The sequence below is a fragment of the Harpia harpyja genome, chromosome 3 (assembly GCF_026419915.1).
Source record: "Harpia harpyja isolate bHarHar1 chromosome 3, bHarHar1 primary haplotype, whole genome shotgun sequence".
Classification (NCBI taxonomy): Eukaryota; Metazoa; Chordata; class Aves; order Accipitriformes; family Accipitridae; genus Harpia; species Harpia harpyja.
Window position 1 is genome coordinate 23,890,139 of NC_068942.1, and position 23,043 is coordinate 23,913,181.

General features: G+C 40.0%; 1 protein-coding gene across 1 annotated transcript in view; it reads right to left on the reverse strand.

Moving 5' to 3' along the window:
* Positions 1–23,043, reverse strand: part of SH3BGRL2 (SH3 domain binding glutamate rich protein like 2) — a 49,699-nt gene that overhangs the window by 24,745 nt on the left and 1,911 nt on the right. The window contains exon 2 of the mRNA XM_052781656.1: positions 2,227–2,412. Coding sequence (XP_052637616.1) covers positions 2,227–2,412 — 186 coding nt within the window. The remainder of the gene's footprint in view (positions 1–2,226; positions 2,413–23,043) is intronic.

Below are 23,043 nucleotides of genomic sequence, written 5' to 3' on the forward strand. Positions count from 1 at the left end.
TGGTGAGCCTGTAGCACTGGCAGGCAGAAAAACGGAGAGTGTTTGTTAATAGAGCAAATTGGATTACAGATTGCCTGGACACAAATCAGGAATGATAAGCTACAATTTTGACTAACTCAACTAACAGAAAACTCAGTGGGTATTTTGTCAGTGTGAGTTATTTAATAGTGATTTTTTTTTTTAGTTATTTATGTCAACATAAATATATGAAAACACTCACTGTGGAAATGACAAAGAGAGACAAGATGTGCAATGTCTGCTGACTTCATCTAATTGTGATATTTTAACCCCCTTTCCAGCACTGACCTCCTTTGCCTCTTGCCTAATGTTTTCCCTCCACTCTATTACCTAAGAACTTCATTAACTAATGCAGCAGGCTAACTGATGAATGTTGGAGATCCTCCACATACTTCTTCCTTCATCCTAGAAAATACAGTTTCTTTCAAAGCGTGTTTGCTCTTTAAAGATGTTCATGCAGACTGTGAGGTCTAGTAATAGGATTAACTCTGCTCAACCAAAACAGCTATCAGCTGAGCAGACAGATTAACGAGATCATCTCACATGTTGCATGACATCTTCTTCCTTGCTAATTCCAAACAGCAATTTCTAAGACTAGGTTAAAACATGCTATAAAGACAAGCTGAAAGGGTAAGAAACAACAGCTTAAAACATTGTATTTCCCAGGCAAACTAAATTCACACAGAACAATGTAAATGTTGTTATTTGTAAGGGAGGGGCTGCTCCGTAAGTGAGGGTCAAAATCCCTTCCATGTCCCGGATACATTTATTTAACTGACATTTCTTACCTGGAAGTAGGAAGATATGAGTTACACTGCTGAGGTAAACAAGTAAGGCCAATACAAAGCATATGGGAGGGATGTTAAATACCTCACTTCAAGAAGCCAGTTAGCTGCTGCATCATACCCAATCTGTTTGTTGCAGAGGATCCTAAATGACTTCTTACGCGCTTCCTACATTAAGCTAACATTTGCACTGCAGTTGACAGGTTCTCAGCAGATCTAAATGATCCATCAGCCAGAAGCAGCTTTGTTACAGCACTGCTGAGTCTGGCAGGGACTAAGTTAGAACCAGTTTGTATGTATCTTCACTGTATTGTAGTCAGAAACCTACACAATGCCCACATTTACTCTGGTCCAGTTATTATAACCACAGAGACCCTCTTCCCCATTTCATTCTCCTACTGAATTCACAGGCAAGCCTTACCCAATCACTTCCTGATGCAGCCATGGTGGCACATCAAACCTCCCTTTCTCCCACCAGCTAGTCTAACAGGTACCTCAAACCTGTCTCCTAAAGGATGTACAAGTCACTCAGCTGAAGTATGAAAAGATGCAGCAAGGCAAAGAGGGCCCAGCTGTGGTCTTTTTACAACATTTTGTTCAAAGGTGAGTAAAAGTTCTGGGAAGATTCTCCCAGACTACAACAGTGCCCAAGACTCAGAGCTGCACCATACCATGCTGTCTAAGCAAGAGAGTAAAACATTCATATGGTGCCATTCTTAACATACCAAAGGCTACCGCTTCAGCTTGCAGTAGTGGATGGAGAAGTTATTGCAGCTTACACCATCAGAGAAACCAGCCCACCCATCAATCTGTTGTCAGATTCACAGGCTTTCATGCTTAGCACTCTTTCAGCAGAGGAGGACAAATCTCAAGCTGCTTTGCTTTAGGGAAAAATAAAACTATTCTACAATTCAAACAGAAAATAGTTTTCACTTATCCTAGAGATTCTGATTGCATAAAGGCTCTCTGAGCATAAATGAAATTTACACTATGACACCAGCAGAGAAGGGACTTAATTACAATGACAATGTAACTCAATCTAGCCAATATTCTCATTTACTGTGCCAAAGATTTCCTTCTGAATTTGTATGCTTGGACTAGACCCAAGTAGCAAGAAAAACATAAATTCCCAGCTTATAGTGGTCTCACAAGGGACTTTACCATCAACAGGTTGTACACGAAGCATGTGATGTTACAAATTCTCACATTTGTGGAGGGAATCCACTAGCTGTAGACAACTTTAGGATTTACAGGTGAACAATCTGAATTTTCACTGTATGATCATTACCTGATGATATTGCCCCAAACTGTCACCATTAATTCAGACACTACTAGAGAAAGCTCAACAGCAAGTCCCAGCTTTTTAAATGGCCAACAGGGTATACTAATATACTGTCTGTTGACAAACGTAACAGCTACTTACTCCACAGTACCGATCATCACTGAATATCTGTGGTGGCAGTGGATTGCCTTGTGCAGGCTGCCTATCCTCAGGAATATTTTTATACATCCATTGTCTTTTCTCCTCTGACATTGTGATATCCACTTCTTCAAACTCTATGCGATTGGCTTCCAGAAACCTCACCACATCTTGTTGCCTCTTCTTTATCTAGATGAAAGAAAGAAAAAAAACCCAATACTCAGAGCAAGTCCACCATAACCCAGACATGCTTACAAACCTGACAACATTCCTCCTCTCTGGTCCCACTTTCATGGGATGGGAAGTTGGGAAGTCACAGACTCAGGAAGACTTCAGTTTTAAGTTCATAAAAGTTAAACACTGCTGTTTCTTTACAAGTTGGCAAAGGTTATACTTCTTCACCTCATTTCTAGAAGGCTGGCTCTTTAGTTAACTGTGGGAATTTCAGCCTTTACCTTCTAAAGATGCTTTAAAAAAAAAATAATCTGTACGGGACCCTTCAGAAGTAGGAGTTAAAAGAGGCAGCTGGTTTTCAAAGTCATTAGGGGCTACATTTTTTAAGTCTAGAGGCACCTAGAAATGCAAGGTAAGCAACCTGGCAATTCCCAAAAGAATCTACTCCTGTTCATTGAGATAAACATGTCAGTACATCTGAAAAAAAACACCCCGGCTACACACATTTTTGTTTTCCTAGACACCTACACACCTTTTAAAATGCAGCTTGACAGTTCCCTGAGCAAGGCTTGTTGAATCTTTAATTAAGAGTGTCTGTCTGCATAATACACATCCCTAAAAATAAGCATGATCTCATCTCTGGCAAATAAAATTCATTGCAAAAAAAATGCATGAGGTTTGTAATAAATGTATGGGGTTTCTGCCCCCAAAGAGATTATCATCTTTATATAAAAGCCTAACAGATGCAGAACACTGGCAGTTTTTAGCTCACTGTAGCTAACTAAGATCAACGCTTAACAGCTAGCTGGGCTTCAAGCAGATACACTTAGGTGAAGACTACTTCTGCCTCAAATAGGACTTTGTATCAAGACAACAACCTTTGAAATTAAAGTCTGTAGGGCCAAGGAACGGTACCTGGGCTCATTCAGCTAGGTCTGCTCTGCATTCTCTTCAGTTTATGCTGTACTTTTTGCATCTACTTAATGAAATTAATTCTTTCAGAACGGAACTATAAACTATATGCTGTATTTTTTATAGCTATCATCAACAGCGTTATTTGAAGAAAAAAAAAATATGGCTTTAATAATTTTACAGTATTCCTGGAGTGTCAGATCCATGCAGTTGCTGACTGGCATAAAGCCCAGGTGGATGAATCATGCCTGTGGGTATCATATGACCTAGATACTATTTGGAAATCAGAGGATTTTTAAAATGCATGTGCTAGTTGTTCTTGTCACACAACCCAGTCTGTCTATCTAAATGCACCACAAAAATAGATAACTCTTGGAGGTAATGCTAATGGAATCATTGTTTCCTTGAAATAAGAGGACAGCCATCCCAAGAAACTGCAAAGACAAAGCTCTTAAATGATTACTGTCTTAAGAAGTGGGCTGCATAGTAAGTTTGTGTCTCAGTGTCTTATTCTTTTTCCTTTTCTTACATAAACTGGTGGAGTTTTTTAGGCGTATGTGAAAGGATCACTTTTCATACAGAAGGCAGCTCCTAAAATTGTGTGCCAATAATGCATTATCAACAGCAGCAAAATTACCACATCATCATCACTGCTGGTACCAAAGACAACGCGCCTTTTACTATCTCCTTAAAAATTGCAAAGACAAATTCTGTAGTCAATGTAGAAGTGAGAGATGAAAATATTTTCCTCTGTCTTTCACCAAAAAAAGCTGCAAGAGAGGCCCAAAAGAGACAGAGAGTGAGATTTTCTTAACACAGATATTAAGAATTTGTTCAAACAGAAATGAGATGTCTAAAATGATACGTGGGAGAAGTCATTTCTTTATAGTGGAGTACTACTAAAACCAACATGAATTCCCTCCTGCACTGGTCAGAGCAACTAGCAAACCACACAGTGCCTGGGCCAGACCTCTGGCCCTGAGGCCAAATGGCATCATCTAGCCAAGTGTCATGGTTTAACCCCAGCCAGCAATGAAGCACTGCTCAGTTCCCCCCCACCCAGTGGAATGGGAAACAATCAGAAAAAAAAGTAAAATTTGTGGGTTGAGATAAAGACAGTTTAATAGGACAGAGAGGAAGAAAATAATAATAATAATAATAATGACAATAATAATAATAAAAGAATTGGAATATACAAAACAAGTGATGCACAATGCAATTGCTCACCACTCGCTGACTGATGCCCAGTTAGTTCCCAAGCAGCGGTCCACCCCAGGCCAACTCCCCCAGTTTATATATTGGGAGTGATGTCACATGGTATGGAATATCCCTTTGGCCAGTTTGGGTCAGCTGTCCTGGCTGTGTCCCCTCCCAACTTCTTGTGCCCCTCCAGCCTTCTTGCTGGCTGGGCATGTGAAGCTGAAAAATCCTTGACTTAGTCTAAACACTATTTAGCAACAACTGAAAACATCAGTGTGTTATCAACATTACTCTCACACTAAATCCAAAACATAACACTATACCAGCTACTAGAAAGAAAATTAACTCTAGCCCAGCCAAAACCAGGACACCAAGTCTATTAAACCTGCAGCCTCTCAGAGTGGCTGCATGTAAAACTGTACATTGGGAATGATCCCTGGCATGCTGTACCCTCTAAATCATGGCCATGAACTGTTTGTGAGGCTGTAAGTTAGCCTTGCCCAAAGCTGTCTCTGCTGGCAACCATTCTTCTAGCAGTTTCACAGTACCAGAGCGCTCCATTGCTCAGGCCCAGGCCACATACCAGTACACATGTATCTACATGTATCCATTTTCATCTGCCCTCTTCCAGTAGTCTGTACACTGGGCACAAGTTTAACTGCAACTTAGATTTAATCAGATCCCTAATATTTTACTGCTCACACCATGACAGTTCTCCCACAAACCCACATTTCCTAATCTCTCCTTTTTATTTTTATAAAACTAATTAAGATGTTGAAGCGAAATAAATTGTGGGGTGGTTTTTTTAGCCAGAAGCCTTGCAATTCTCCACAACATGTGCATGAGTTATCAGCTGTGGATGTGCCAGCTGCATCAATTTAAACAAAATGCCCTGAAATTTTTTAGTCAAAAAAGTAGCATCTTCTCCTCCCCTAAGTGATTTGATTCAAGCCTGTAAACTGAAACAAAAGCATTAGTTACATTTAAAATCCTATTAAATTATGCCTTATTGTTCAAGATGGATGCTCAGAGCATCTGCCACAACAGAAGCCAGCTGATTATTCCCCAAGAAAACCACAGGACCTTTGTCTTCCTCTACAACTGGATCTGTGTTGCAGGAGTGCGTCAGCCTCACAATCCTGCCTGCAGCTCTCATCTGTGGTTACTCTGAGCTCTAAAAACTTCTAGCGTTCGACCACACGAAAACACTGAGCAAAGACAACATGGCACAAAGAGCAGTGTCAGTTCTCCCTTCCTCACCAGTCTATGCAGAGGATCTGAGCTCCTTTCAAGAGCTCAGTGGAGAAAAATACATCCCCATTTGACAAACCACAGAGGTGGATACTTTAGTCCTCTTTGTGAAACTCAGCGTTGTACCTTGCTGCTTCCGAGGTTTCCAGAGTGTGATGCAACTGAAAGGAACCTGAAAAGAGTATTCATATAATCAGAGATACCACATTCAGAAAAACTTTACTCATGGCTATTCATACACCCCTTTGGGAAAGCATCTGTATTCTTACAGGATAGACTGCTTTATCATCAAAATATTTTGGTTTTCATGTTTCAGCACGCCAGAAGACACTGTGAGATACACCATCAAAATATATATCCATTGTGAAGTTTCAGAGGAAAATCTTTATATAATACGATCCTAATCTATCTTTAATGCAGTGAAGAAAACTCTGATAGAGCTAAAAGTCTACTATTATAATTCGATGTTTGTCTCCCATATTTTTAGCAGGGTGATTGTTTTCTGAACATCGTTTCTCTAGGTTTGGTTTTACTGTTAATCTATATTTCCATTCTCAAAAGTAAGACAGGAGAAAATCCCCAGAGGCATCTTCATTTTATCCTGGTATTTAGAGCTGGTCTCCTTATTAGAATTAAAAAGCAGCAAAAATAGGACATCCATTTTGATATACAAAACTGCTAAAATGAGCTAATCACTTATTCAGTAGCCCGATTTATAAACAAAGTCTATTGTAGCTAAAGTATCCTGTCTTTCTGCCCTAGTTTTCGTTTCTTTATACTGATTTGCAACAGGTAACAGGAGGATACACTTTCAGACTGCTTTGGAGACATACTTCAAAGACATACTCAGGCCTGGCCAGGTGGGACCACCAGGATTATCTGTTTTGACCTTCAGCATCCCTGAATTAATTCCTCTTAGGAGTAAAGAGTTTCTCTGGATTTCTTTTCCCCCTAAGCTCTGTTCCTGAACTGATAACAACAGAGAATCTGCTAGTCTTTGTAAATTGTTCCCGTAGTTAATTAACTGCCTTCACTTAAAATACTTGCTTGCTTCTGTTCAGAATTTGCCTCACATCCAGCTTTCAGCCACTTTACTTTTTATATCTTTGGCCAGACTGAAAACTCTTCTGTTACAAGATTTCTGTTTCCCACACAACTAATATGGGGGAGAAACAGATCTCCCAACTAACCTGAACAGTGATCTCCGGTAACAAGAGAAATCCTATTGCTCGTTTTAACAGCAGAATGACAAAATGAGGATGTTACCATCATAGATCATGTCCAGACTGGAGCAGAAGTTTAGCAAAATCAGATCACGTCCTCCATTCAAAATTCCCTGGAAGCTTCTCATCACTTCGAACAGGTCACAATTTCCCTCTTTTTTCCCTCTCTATGCTTCCTGAACCTGTTTTCAGAAGATATTAGAAAGGCTTGCCTACTGACAGCTGCTGAACCAGAGGAGCATATCAGGTGGTCTCTCCATTACTAAATGGCAGCAGCATTTCATTATTCTACACTATTTTAACCAAGATATTCAATACACTGCAAAAATATCAGTAGTCCAGGATTTATCTAACCCAGATAGGATAAATGAATATTACTTCTACTATACTATAGGCAAGATGACTCAAGTAGCAGTATTAATAGGAACTGTGAAATAGCCATGATTAAAGAGAACTTCTCTGCCTTATCTCATTAGCCCAGTTAATATAAATGGGACAAAGCAGATACATTCTCAGTTTCAAATGTCTTCACGGTGTCAGCAGGCATGTTGCTGAGTGTCTGGTGCCCACAAAGTGGACGCAGGAGGTTGGTCTTCTGCTCTGGACTCTAACCCCTACCTTCTGGATTTAAGGCATTCCCTGGGCTTCAGTCCTCCTGCCTGCAAGTGGAGGGAATGACAGCAGGTACCATTGAGTGCATTGGCTGGTAAGTGAGATGTATAGCACTGACTGTCCTACAGCCTCTTCATCCTGGAACTGAAGGGACCAGAAGCCTAACCTGAACTGTCCGCTCATTCCAGACAGATCCCAAGAACAAATAGCCTGCTTTCTAACACAAAATCCCACCCCCAAAAATATTCAGACCACACATGCTGAGAACAAGGCTTTATGATGAGTATCTTCTAAGCTGGCTTGTCAGACCACAAACACATTTTAGAAGTCTGACATTTAAAAAAACAAAACAGAATGAATGTCTAAGTCCAGGTCAAAGACTTGTTTCACAGACTGGCATATGTCTATCTAGACCCGTGCCTCTAAAGATGGAGATGGTCCTGCTGGTTCCCTTCCTTCTCTTTCAACCTGATTACTCTTTCCCAATGCCTGCCCTTACTCCAGAACTGCAGCAGTCACGTTATCCGCTCATTGACTCAGCTGAAAACTCAATGTATTGCATTTGGCAGGGACACCTTGAGGGTGCAGTTCAATGATACAGCTAAGCACAACTCACCGTTGGCTGTCACTGAGATGACACAATGTTCCTCCCTCCTGCCAAGCAGCTCCTGCAGCTTTCCTTGCACAAGCATAATGCAGGAACCAGGGGAACAAGGGAAGGAGCATCAATAACGTCAGCACCACAGTCTCATTAGTTTGTATCAGTAGCACAACCGCACCCTAAGAAAATGGCTCAGCAAAGCTGAAGCATGACCAGCTACAGGTATTTGAAATATGAACTGCATAAACAGCGTTTGTGTTACATAAACACGAGCTCCAGCTCACTCCCACAGCTGAAAACATCAAACAGGAGCCTCTGCTTTTACAAGTCACGCAAACATAACCAAAGGGACTGTTGCAGTGTAAAATGCAAATGTAATGTAGTTACTGCAGAGGATTATTAATCTTCACTTCTCATACAGATGAGGCTTAACACATACTCCCAGATAATAAGGAGATACTATGCTCTAACAAAGAGATGCAAGCCCTAACCACATCAAATGAACAGAACTCTAAACAGTGTTAACTGCAAACCTACCCGTACCTTCCTTAGAAAAGCAAGGAGGAGACAATACCTCTTACAAACACACTAAGCAACATCTGCATTCTTTTCTTCTGTTTCCACTGTGTTTCTGCTTTCATATGGAAGCAATGAAAAACAATCAATCATCTCACACATTCACAAGGCTGACATGCAAATCCTTATGGTCCTGTTACATTTGCAACCTGTAGCAACAGAAACTTTCTGCCAAATTTCTCTTTCTGTGCCTGGCTTAGGAAAGGAGAGCACAACCGATCCCTGGCAATTTTTATTGCAGAGACGGCAGTGCTGTGACAGATCTTTACAGAGGTTCATATGATTAATTCATTGTTCTTGGCATAGGAAAATACAATTCAGCTATGTACACAGGGAAAAAGGAGATGAGAAGCTGTGGTGAGGTGAAGGAGGGTAATAAAGAAGAAATTTAAAAAATAAAAATTTTAAAAATCAGCATTGCATAACTATTCTCAAAAGTAAAGTAAGTGGCTACCTGCCACAGCAAATATTGCATTACATGTGACAGAAGGAAAACACAGTCTCCTCAGAACAGACCTCCAAATAGCTAAAAACACCTTCAACGCTTCATCCTCAAGAAAATGTTTCAATATCCTAAAAATTGACCACAGAACTTTTCAATCTGAAAAGAAATGGAACAGTCCCTAACAGTGGCCACACGCAGCCTGCACTGCCCTGGTCTCCTGCTAGCAGCAATCTTCCGCTTGCATACAGAGACATAATTAAGGACACGCCATATGAAATACTGTATTGAACTGGGAGGGCAATCTGTTCAGCTTTATGCAAAATAAGTTTGCAGGTCCCTGGGAGCTGCTGAGAGACTGCTTAGCCAGGCAATCTGCACACCTTTAGCTCTGTGCAATATATGTATGGTATCTTTGAAAGAGTCCAGTATTTAAGAAATGCAAGTAAAATTTGAGCCAGGTTTGTTTTTTAAAGACTCCTAATCACAAGCAGTCAGCAAAGGAAAACATACTGTTTTCTTTTTCTGTAAAGCTACAGAAGACAGTAAACTGCTCCATGCCCAAAGCCTGCTAACCTCATATTTTCCTTGTCAGATGTTACACTATGGTAAAATGCATTTAAATCTATTTCTGTGTATGTGTGTCTATTACAAGCTGAAGGGAAAACTTTCTTATTTAAGATAGTTTGTAAGAAACCTTGTTCTGTGTGCAAGTAACAAGGTAACACTCAAACGCAAAGGAGTCTTTAGCAAGTACAAATACATCTATCACTGCACAAAACAAGAGATGATGGGAGTTTTCTCAGGTGTTTACTTAGTAGTATTTCAGTTAGCATGAAAGGAAAAGGAGAGACAGAAATGGAACAAACAGAAAAATGGGAAAGACCAAGAACGGAAAAAGAGAAGGTTCTACAGAAATATCAGCTACAGGCAGTGTGCCATGCACGGCGCCTTTGAGCTGTGTGCAGCTGAGAAATCCTCTAAAGTCACTCCCAAGTCTACTTCTTTTGATTTCTTCTGTATTTCAGGAAACAAGACTTGCCAATGATATCCACAAATTAAGTGATTCTATCTTTTTCTTCTTGCAGTAGGAAAAGTGTGTTCCTACAGTGTTGAAAATCCACTTCCATGTGAGTCTCTGATGGACTGGAGGAAAGCAGATGCTATGAGACCCAAATCTTGGCTCATTGCTTCCCATCAAAAGAATAAGAATGCCATTGAAGCTGGATCTATCTTCCAATTAATGATGTGAATTTGTATTCCGTTGCATCAATGTGAAACCAAAAAAACCAGCATCGCTTGTGGAAATAAAAAATGGCTAAAACACAATGAAACTTGAAGACTGTAACAGTAACTGAACCAGAACTTGGAAGTCCCACTGAGCGTACAGGCACGCAGCTCCAAATCAAAGAGACCTTGACAGACTAGCAGCCAGAGGACTCCATGCAGACTGAGAAATGGAGCGAGAGGACTCCCAGCCTAGCCTGGCAAGCAGCAAGTGACCGCCAGATTGAAGGTCAGGATGCACTGTTGGTTGTTCTAGTAGGGAAGCTTGCAAAACCTACTGCCAGTTTGGATTGCAACCTACAGCAAGAGCTCCATTCTGTGGAATTACACTATCCTGAAAACTTTTACATTCCTATTTGACAAAATACATGCTTGAAATTCTATTTGTGCTACAGATACAGGATCTTTCCTAGGCGTAGGTATTTTCTTGTGAGGACACTGGGAAGGCATACTGGTTATTCTTCAGCTGGGCCTCTAGTTAAAACACAGGGCAGATTACCAGAGCATGCTGGTAACCTGCTCTGTCTTTAAAAACAGCTCAGCCAACAATGAGCCAAGAAGTTTAAAAAATATTAGAATTATGTGTTAGGACTTTTTTTTTTTTTAAACAAGGTTCGGGATCCTGGTGGCTAGCACAAAAGACAAGAGAAACTTTGAGCAGCCTGCAAGATCTCAGGGATTCATAAAGCATACTCTAAGCTATCAAAAACTTCTCCTGACGGAACCAGCTTGCAGGACTAGAATAATTCCTTTCAAAAGACTAACAATTCAAACCCTAGCTGGCAGCTAACTTCTTTCAATAGATAGATGTTTTTGTTTGTAATTTACCATATGTTTCAGTAATTCAAGAGAGTGGTTAAAAAGAAAGTGTTATTTTCATGCATTTTTCCAACAGAAACCTCTCAAAGATGCCAGAGAATAATTTAAATCTCCTGTTTAGCATTCTACATTTAACTCCTCCTCGTACTATTCTCTTTTGTCAAAGTGGCATATTTATAGCAAGTATTTTGCATCATGAAAGAAACCCTTTCAACAAGCAACATCTATCTTCCTTTTCAAAATGTGTACTACACATAAATACAAGTATGATAACAGCAACCCTTATTAATTCAGCTCCTCTTTACTACCTCCTAATTAAATGCAAGTTGTTCTCTGATCTCCATGCTATATTACGTTTATTTCTTTTCATTTCTTTAAGTTATTTGATTCTGAAGAATATCCTTTGCTTCCCAGTAAAGTCCCAGTTCAACAAGGTCATTGAGAACTGTCAAGTTCTGAACTATTGGAAACTCAGTACTCAGTCCTGCAGAGTTGAACAGAGAGTTGATCTTTGAATCTCACAGTTCCTCCTGCAGAGTTAGGAGAGCAGGGAATAGTTTGGTGTCTTGCACATGGAAGTCCAATACTGCTATAGCTGAAAATCTGCAGGGGTTTAGAGATATCACTTTGTTAACGTGAATCAAGCTTGCTTTGTAGAGTTATGATTTTGTAGAGGGAAGAAAAACATGATAACTATGTTTTGTTTCTTTATTTTCTTAAAATGTGTTAAATATTTGGTAATTGTTTAAAGTTCACTGAAATAGCACTGAAGAGAGCAGTTTTATAAGCAGGTTTTGGAAAGTAAGCAAATGGTGTAATATTTGTAGGAGTCAACAGTATGCCCTGGCAGCCAAGAGGGCAAACCGCACCCTGGGGTGCATCAAACACAGTATAATCAGCTGGTCAAAAGAGGTGATTATCCCGACGAATTCAGCATTGGTGTGGCCTCACCTCGAGTACTGTGTGCAGTTCTGGGCCCAACAATTTAAGAAGGATGTTCAGGTACTCGAATGCATCCAGAGGAAGGCAATGAAGCTGGTGACAGGGCTGGAAGGCATGTCCTATGAGGAGCAGCTGAGGACTTGGGTTTGTCTAGTTTGGAGAAAAGGAGGCTGAGGGGCGACCTCATTGCTCTGTACAGCTTCCTGAGGAGGGGACGTGGAGAGGGAGGTGCTGAGCTCTTCTCCCTGGGATCCAGTGATAGGACACACACGACAGCTGTGTCAGGGGAGGTTCACACTGACATTAGGAAGCATTTCTTCACAGGGTGGTCAAACACTGGAATGGGCTTACTAGAGAGGTGGTCAATGCCACAAGCCTGTCAGTGTTAAGAAGCATTTGGACAATGCCCTTAATAACATGCTTTAACTGTTGGTCAGCCCTGAAGTGGTCGGGCAATTGGACTAGATGATCATTGTAGGTACCTTCCAACTGAAATATTCTATTCTATTCTAAATTCTGCAAAGAAAAATAAAAGTTTAAAAACAAAAAATGCCCCTAACCATAAATTCACACACATTTCCTATTATTTAACATGTTTATCACCTAAACTTTCAAGATGAAAACACACAATTCTTTTTTTTTTGTGACATGGTGAGTCAGCAGAGCGCTGAAAGTATTGTGAACTAGTTCTATGTATTTATCAGTCACATTGTTTTGTCACAATGAATAAAGCATCCCCAGCTGTATCTTCTGTACTTACTGCAAATGAGATATAAAAGCAAATTTCTTGGCACTAAAAAAAATAGGTCATGTTTCTTCCTTCTCATTAGCTTTAAGCATCAAAACCCAGTGGCATAGGAATATTTATCTATTAGAATAGATAAAAACACCTAGCACCCCATGAGACATAATAAGTAATTAGCCTTATTTCATCTGGGTGGGGTCTCAGTTCTGTTAGCTCAAGCTGTTAAGTCCCACTGGCCATCTCCTACCTTACCCACAGGGCTGCACTCTCTATATTTTGTCACTCAGGACCCACAGCCCAATACCCAGTTACACCCAACTGTGGCTCCAGCTATTTCTGAAGCCTGAGCTAGTTGATGAAGGATGTGGAGCCCTAAGATGCCACATGCAGCTGAGTTGCCTGACAGTATGGTAGAGTTTTTAAGAGACATTAAGGCAAGCTCCACAACTGCAGTACTGCCTAGCCCAGCAGTGGCATACTGGGTTTCATGGAGAACCCTGTTCCCACATAAACACAAGATGACATCCGTATTTCTCCCACACAGCTGCTAATCCCCCTCCATGAATTCGGGAGAATGATAAGTCCCCTTGGACACTTGGAAAAAACACTAGCCTTTCCGTAAGAAGGACTATGCTTGCATTTATTTGTTTTCTTATCCTGAAGGATCAGAGATATCATGATTCCAAAATGCCCCAAAGAATTTGAAAAACAAGTTTGTGAAATAAAGCTGTCAATACTTTCACTATTTTCTCCTGACAGCTACTATCCGCACAGCACAGATGTGTCATTCTACCAACCACAGATATACACACCCTTGATAATGCACTTTAAAGTAACAGCAGTAACAGCAGTGCAAGTAATTCAGAATTTGTTAAGTTTTTACAGATATTTACAGGTTTTCCCAGCAGTACATGAAACAGCAACAGAAAAATGCATTTGTGGCTCTAGACAAATGTCATATTTCAGATAAAATTGGACTATATTACTGCAAAGTTCTATCAGTATGTTTTTGTAAGGCGAGGATGATGGATTTTGTTCATACCATTCTCTAAACCAGGGCTGACTGCCACTGCTATTACTCAGATCAATAACAAAATTACCTTTGACTCAACTGAGAGCAGAACGAGGCTTCTAACTTTATTAACAAATGTCAATGTTATTTGTCTTTCAACAAATGCAACTATATCCGTGTAGCTTGTGTGTTCTTGCAGCTCTGTACGTACAAATTACCTTTTCTTTTATGCTTCTGCAGCCCCATTTCTTAGTGACTAGCTGCATCCCCAAACACAGCAGCCACCTGATTATTATCCCATAAACTGCAGAGATCTCCTGTAAGATCAACAGGAGTCGCCTCCACATAGCCAAAGGTATCACTGAATACCATGCTGAATAAACCCACAGATTTTCAGACTCTCCTGGGGCCTGATGCTGGGAACCTTTACTGGAAAATAGACCTTGCTGCAGGCAAGCCAGTTTCACCAAGTAGGAAGGGACTGCCTGCACATCACGGCCTTCATGGCAGCATGGCAGCTGTCTTCTCTGATCAAAGACTAGTTTTGTATCTCCCTTCTAACTAATTTTAGCTTCCTAGCAGGTTCCTGCTGAAGAATGTGATGATATCTAAATCCTTCAACACTCCTGTCTCTGCTTCTATATAAACAGATCACTCAATTAGAGATGCTTCAGGAAGACTGTCTGACCTTAGGAGATGCAGATCCACATCAAAGGTTTAATGCATACCTGAACTGTGTTTCTTTAGATTACACAGGGATGATAATTTCACTAACCCTGCAGCAACATAATGACAGGTTTCAGTTGCTGATGCTCTATTGTTCACCAGATTAAAGGAAGCCTTCTTTCAAATGAAAACACACAAAAATTCACTTGCCTTTCTCTGTAAAACACAAACTCCAATTCCATGATTAAGAAACCAGTCTTTAATTGATTTGTAATGTTACTATTAAATTGTTCCAAATAATCATTCATAAAGATTTTAATAGCACAGATAATACCCGATATCATCCTCTGCAGCATATGAAAATGTCAGGAAATAAAACAAATTTGTGAAAGTTGTGATGGAATTTCCACCATTAAATTCTGAAGAATTCTTCTTCTGAGTCACGTTCTCTTGCTTCAACTGGGATCTATCCAGTGAATTCAGAGGACCTGTGTTACATGGCAGATTGGTGAAAAGGATCACAACGGGCCGTATCTCTTAAGTAAGGTAAACAAGGTCTGTCTTTTTGTAAAAGCATAAAAAGCCAAAAGCCAACAGGGAAAACTTACCAGCATTTGTGAAGGGAACACACGCAATCACATTTTGATTTGCATTTAATATGGAGTACAAGTTCATAGTTTCAGGGCTCTGCCTACAAACAAAACCTCTGAGGGTAACCCCGCTGGCAGAGTTTGCAGCAGAACAGTCCCATGAAATGGGATGTTCACAAAGCCAGAAACTGTGGCTGTTCAAGGCTTTGTCACAAGCAGAAACTTGCCAAAAGTTATCATCACCCCTGCACAGTGGCAAAACTGGACATGTCCGGGTGCTGCAGATGCTCAGTTTCACAGTCCAATGTATTACTAGCCGCAAACACACAAGGCTGCAACCAAAGAGGCTAGAATGCAGGCACACGTTCTGTCCTGGAGCTCTGCAACAGGCAGAAGAGCAACTTTGCAGTTATCAGCAGTAAGGTCTTCAACTGCCTCCACTAGCCCTGTCAGAGCTCCCAGATAAAAATCTTCACAGCACTGTTTACACCAATGTTACCTTTTTCCTAGGTAGGAAGTGAAATATTTATGCCACCGTATGTCCCCGTTAGCCAGCACTATCATATGGGTGGATATCTTACATTGGTATAACTGTTTTGATGTTTTGTAAGCTCCTCATTATCTGAAATAAGTTACATAAGTAAAGCTCTTAAGTATAGGCCAGACACCTGGAGTAACAAAGATAGCTGAGCAAGCACCATGATTTTGGCACTCCAGCTGACACATCAGACAGACATCCATGGTTACAATTCCCTAAGGTCCAGCCATTCAAATAAAGGAGCAGTCATTTTTGACAGGGCCCCGACAGATGCTGACATATCTTGAGCAACCAATGTGAGGCACCAGGACATTATCTTTATTTCTCTTCTGGGGATGCAAAAATCAATGGTTTATTTTTACCGAGTGATAATTAGCATCTATCAGTGATTCCAAGGTTAAGAAACATACACACATACACAGATATAAATATAAATAACATATAAACACTATATATGTACATAAATATATGTATCAATATATATCTATGTATGCAAAACTACACATCTACATATGTATATTCACATATGCAAAGGTCACTCCCAGGCATTAACTTCTGCAAGTTTATTCCTTGCAGTAAAATGAGAAGCATCTTGCAGTTTTCCACTTCGTCTTACTAGGAATGGTGGGGATTAGTTATCCAAAGGTAAAAGAGCAAAACCAACAACAAATCCTGGAACTCTTACCTGTCAAGACAAGCTCCATCCTACCCAAGGCAGATGGGCAGCAACCGAAGGGCATGCTGTTACCGATGATTAACATGAATCACTGAACAACCTGCATCTCCTAAGAGCTTCTCTTCATAAATCAGCTAATAAGACAGTTACTCCCCTTCCTCCATCCCAAATTCAATTACTTTATAGTGAAGTACAATATTAAATTTAGACTAAATAAGATTGTTTACTTGTTGTAAAATCCATTTGTTTTTCTCTTCCCCCACTAATGAGATAGAAATAACTTGTTTTAAGAAGGTTCCTCATCACTATAGCTCTTTTCACCCCAAAAGAAGGATATCCACACGCTTTAGACTCAGCCCCTTCAGAGTGGTGGACTCAGCCCCTTCAGAGTGGTGATAAATAACTCTTACAGTAAAGTAGCACACCTGAATGGAGGGACTGCCACAGCCTTGAACAGAAGAAACAAAGATTTCACCCCCAAATACTTCACAGATGGAGGCCTAAAGCGCAAGAAAGACAAGAAAGCAGGTTTTGTATCCATGCTCTCTTGCTAGGAGACAAACTATGTTAAATGAGTTGCTGGCACAATGTTTGTATCTCAGTCACCCTTTCTTCCCAGTCAAAGCATCTGAAGTTCACCAACAACTTTGAGTCATTCCTTGAAAGATCAGGTCACACTTTGCACACCTACATGAGTCCCACTAAAATGAATCTGATGTTTGTTTTTAGCAATGAGAGTCAACAGTGACTTAGGTTTCTGAATTGACTCCACCTGCCCATCCAACAGGTGCTGACTAAACAACATACCAACCCCAGGATAGAAGATGAAGGAAACAACCTCATGGCTACTGAGGAACTCAGAAGCTCTTCTGAGCTATTGCAGCTAACTGCAGACTGTTTCCATTGACAGTCACAGGTAAGAAACACTACCACCACCTCTACATTTCCCCTCACCCCACCAAGAAGGAAATCCACCAACTTAAGGGACTTGCAAAATGTTAACTATCTTCTGTAAAACCTATCAAAACATTAAGCTGGTAAAAAACACTGAGATACTGGAACACGATCACGGTTTTGGATACAGTAGATTTCAACTACGAATAGATTCCAAAGACTACAGCTTTTCTGGTTCATCACTCTTCTTACCAAGCTTTCACACTGCAAGCATAACAAAGATTGCAGTATTTCCTTCTGGATAGACTCCCTTATGAGGCCAGCACTTGAGGCTGCAGGTGAGGAAACTGTTGGCCTTAGTGTACTTGCTAGTAAAATGATACACTCTGGGTTACCAGCTTAGTGACAATTCTTTATCTCCACGTTGCACTCAGATTGCTAAAGACAAAAGTGATCCTGATTTTATACAATAAAGAAATTCCTTAAACGCTGACTATTTTTGCACAAATCCTAATTTCTTCTACATTTTCCTCTTTGGATAAACAGAAGTATAAACTGTCTGAAATAATTAAATTGGAAGATGGATTGTACGGAAGAGTACCAGAGAGAATCTAACAGAGGTCAGCTGAAACATATTGCACTATAATTTTTGCTTGGATTTTAATTAAATTCAAAAGCATTCATATAGCAAGTGAAATGGACTTATTCAGCAGTATACTCTACCAATGACAAGACTATTAGAACCAGAATATTCAATATATCAGTTAAAATATAGGAATTTTTTTTAAGCTCTTACATGTACTAAGAAAGGTAATTTACTCTGAATAAATATTTTCCCATTATATTGGCAAGCTTTGCTGGGCTTTGGTACTATCAGGTAACTTTGACTAGTACACTTTCACATCTACCGGTATGTCTTCCCTGTTTCTTGAATTTTATCTATAGGTCCTTAAATTTTAAAAATGGGGAAGTATTCAGGAATAGAAGAGAGACATAACTTTGCAAGAGCTAGTTATTTGTTTCTAGCCTCACTGCCCACCAGAGTGGTGGAGTTTCAGGAAATTCAGCTCTCTTGCCTAGAATGTGGCCTGTTAAGTCATGTAACTGGTACTTACTTGCTAAGGTTTGCCCAAGGACAGAGGCTTAGGAGTCCAATACAACCCTTCTACCAACAATCCAGTTCTTTCATTTTAGGTAGAAGATTATATCCTGAGGTTTGTTTCTCCTTACTGCTAATGAGGACATGTTATGTTTGCAGACAGTACTCAAGCAAATCCAAGTGGGAGCCAGCAGCATTGTACCATTTAAATGCATGAATAAAAAAATTTAGAACAATACACATTTATTAAAGTCCTGAACTTTTCACACACATGAGACACCATTTAGGGTTAATGTTTGTGGTATGTTTAATAGTAAGCATGGAAGCCACCTGGGTTGGATGAAAGCCCAATCAAAACACACACTCCAAACACTCTTCAGAAACCCAGTCAGAACAATACCTCCTTTGAAGTTTTATTACAGCTACAATTGTAATCACATGGTCCTACTGCTCATGACACTATGCAGTCTAAAGTGTGTTCTTCAAGCTAGCATTATTTCTGACATAATCTATCTGCCAAGAAGCAATGTAAATATTTGAAAAGCACTAGAGCACACAAGAATAGTGCAACAGTTAGGTACTGAATACCATACACAGATGGTCTAAATTCCACCTGTATCCTTGTGATCAGGGTTCTCACCCAGCTCCCTCCTGAACACATTCCTTAAGCTATCTGAACCGCTGTTCAGAGGCTCTTAGTTCTCTCCATCATAAGGCAGGAGGATGTATCTAGAATTTAGACTTCTCTGGAATATAGACTTGACAGCTAGATCCACACAGGGTCCTTAGGGAGAAAAATAGCTGAAGCCTTCAGCACTGACCTCCCTGCCTCGCAGAATTCACAGCCGTGAGCGAGGCGCTCAGGCTCCCTCTGCCATGTGAACCCTCCAAAACAGGACTGACAGAAGCCAGCAAAGATGACTATGAGCCATCTGACCTGGCAATAAGAACCTTGAGGAAGGATGAGGGAACTAATTCTGTGAGTCAAAGGGACTAGATCCAGTAAGTCCCCAAATCCCTCCTGTGGGCACAATATAATTGCTAAGGTCCAAGACACGGATACACGTGACGAGTCCTGTGACTGAGCAAGGATGGAGCTTTGCTCCCAGTATTGCTACTGTTGCTACAGCACCACTCTGTAGGTGCACAACCAAAAGCACCACCATCTTGACCTAGTGAAGTGACACAGTACGAGGTTCATGTGAGATTCATAAATCAGGCTTTGAGGATCCAATCCAACAGATGTATCCTCAGCATGCTGACAGATGTTAAGACAATACTGTGGTTATGCATTTAAAATACTGCTATTTCCCAGGGAAATATTGCAGGATCACTTCTAATTGTAAAGATTATTGTCTCACTTCCGAAAAGCTAACTTACCTGCTGCTATGATCTGATTTTACAAACTTCAAATATTAAAAAATCATGATAATGTTTATAATTTGCAAAGCTTAATATTTTATATCATAGGTAGTTGAATTTCTGTAAATCACATACAACAAGTTGTAAATCCTTCCAAATGACCACCATAACTAAGAGAGTTTTCACAAAAAGCACTTGTATCCCTCAACCAAATCATTCAGTTTTGACTGTAGTGCCTCTGGGGTGCAGAGAGGCAAAAAAACCTGTTAGATGGTGGATATTCTAGAAGTGACAGATTCTAAGTTAATTTATTCCACGCCTCTCAACAAGAAGCACATTCTTCCTGAGAAGTGCTATGAGAAATGTTGAGTTACAATGACTTGGTACAAACAAGGGTGGAGTTGAAATTCATCATCACTAGGAGACAAGCTTAGCCTTAAGAATGTTAGCATTGTATTTGTCTTCATTACATTATCAACAACATGTGAACCAAATAAACATGCCTGCAATTATTCTGACATTCTGATGTTTTATACTGTGATTTAAAGTCATTCCAGGAAACAAAAATTCCAACTCATTTGACCTCCATAATATGCTTAAACAAAAGCAGAGCTTTGGTCTCATAAAACCAATATTTGCTATAGAAACAATTTAACTATAACTGCACCTATCTTATCAAGCTTCCTAGTAAAAAAATCCATAATTCTCTTCAGTGGCAAGAGTCAAAGTCCAAGTTTTGGTAATTTTAAAAAGTCTATTCATTTCAGGTTGGTGCTGTTCTCCCCAAACCCTCCTATCCCCCTAAACATGTCTCATGGAGAATGTGGCTGAGCAGCACTTGCCCTTGTACACTAAATGGAATTCATTTCAGTTATGTGTTTTTCACATCTTGTGAACACACAAAAATTTCAATAGGAAAGTGTTTTGCATCTCTCACTGGTCAGAGAAGATTCTACCTGCTGTTCCATTATTTCAGTAACTCCCCTAGAATATCTGTTCAGCTTAACAGATGAAGCTCCAAAGCAATAAACTGTTACAACAGAGGAGAAAGTACAAGCGAGACAGTCGTTTGAAGTGTCTCCATTATTTGAATGCTAATGACATTCCCTTACCTGATCTTCAGTCCTCTGCCTGCAAGAGGACTGAAATCTCCTCTGGTGGCATTTCTAGATAACTGTAGGAATTCCAGACAGAGAGTTACTTAGCTCTTACTAGCAGCTTCCTGTCAAAGGTAGAGCTGCTTTAAAACACTGAAAACCATTGAACTGTGTCAATACATAGTACAGTAGCACGAGTGTAAACTTTTATTGATAGACTGGAAAATGTGAAACAGATTAAATTACAGTCACCTTGGAATGATTTGATGAAAAACGAGGGCATAAACTATTTCCCGACAACAGTGAAGCACTGCTGAGGGAGAAAAGTAAATGCTAATTTTGAAGTAGCCTTTCTCCTAAGCACAAAAGAACACTGATTGTCCTTATCAGGGAGGAGTAGCAAAGCCTGTGCCTCCCCAGTCCTACAAAGAAGTGCTTGGAATTCGAGACACAGCTTACCAACAAGTAGAAATCCAGGTCAGAAAAAGTAGGAGATGGTAAGGCTTGTAGAAACATGCCTGCCTGCCTACTCAGAGGCTTCCCATTGTGATTCAATTGGATCTGCCTAAAGCATGCTTAAAACAACACAAGGTTATTTAGAAACGTACACATACACAAAATGCCTCTCTCTTCCCTTCCCACAAGAAGGTCTCGGGAATTTGTCTACAACATCCCTACAGCAAAAATCTACAGTCCAGCTTCCATAAACACTGAAGACGACAACAAGCAACAAGTAGGTTTGGGGAATCTGTGAGCTCTTTTAAGCTCATGAGGCATTTATATTCACAAGTTTTATTTAAAAAACCAACAAAAAATAATTACTACCATTAACCTCTCAGGGGTCTAAGAACCTTCACATGTGAGGAAGATGCTGCAGGTAGAAGTCCATGACCAAATGGAGGGAAGGTTCATGTTGTTGTTGTTTTCTTCTCATCCACTCCAATTATTTCCTTTTCTCATTCTCCAGAATGACCCCCAAAACATTTTATGCGCTGAACTCTTAGAATTATGTATGATTATTACATATTTTTATCTTCTTTAGCACAAAATAAATTACACCAAGTACCAGGATCAATAAACATTTCAAAAGTTTCCAGGGAAAGTTATACTTATGCAAACTGAAGTCTCTGCTGACTACACAACCAGTATATTTCTCAGGAATGTTTCAGCCAAATGCCTATCATTTGACCTGAGTTTTCTGAAGATTTCAAAAGGAGTCATATACAAAGAGTTTAGCTCATTATATTTGCTAGGTAATATCATCTTTCACCAGTTAACATCAGGAAATTGCTACCTATTATTTTTATTTAAACAAATCACTGTCTTCACCCCTCCCTCTCTGCAAACTCAAACCAGTTTTATTCCAGGCACAAAGAGGAAAGAGAAGTGTCCCTGCTTTAACAGCACACTGCTAGTGAGGTAACAAACGAAACCAAAAGCTTACTCTAGAGACTAGATGGACTTTTCATTTTAAAATGAAGAGTAATTTAACAAAGTATCTCTAGTGAGATTAGGAAAGTGAATCATGTCACTATGACAATGCTTTTAGTCTATCACCAAATATTACATATAGACATTTTTGGTCAATTACAGCAGGTCAGATACTAACCTCAGCCACATGGACTCTCACAAGCAGCTAGCCTACAATTTGATTCAAGCTGACCTACAGGTGGAAATTAAACCATGGATTCCGACATTGTTTTTAGCAGGACACAGAGTAGGATCTATAAGGGATACTCATTGCTCTAGGCAGGGAAATCATCATCCTGTCTCATGAATTGCACAGGATCCCAAAAAGTAGCTGATGTAGTTTTGCTGAAGGCTGGAGGAGACGACAAGGAATTACATGACTCAAACACTTTTTGCCTCCTTTCACTAATGTTTAGTTCAAGGAGGGTGAAAATAAGTTTAAAACTTCCCTGTTTAGAGACATGCAATACAGTAACCACCCTTTTCTCCAGATGTGGATTCCCATATAACCAGCTGATAATAATTTTTTCTTTGTCATTTTCCTCAATCACTTAGCCATGATCTATGGACACCCCCTGCAAAGCCCACAGAAAAAAAGCGTCAGCGATACAACACTGAGTACAGCAGGAACC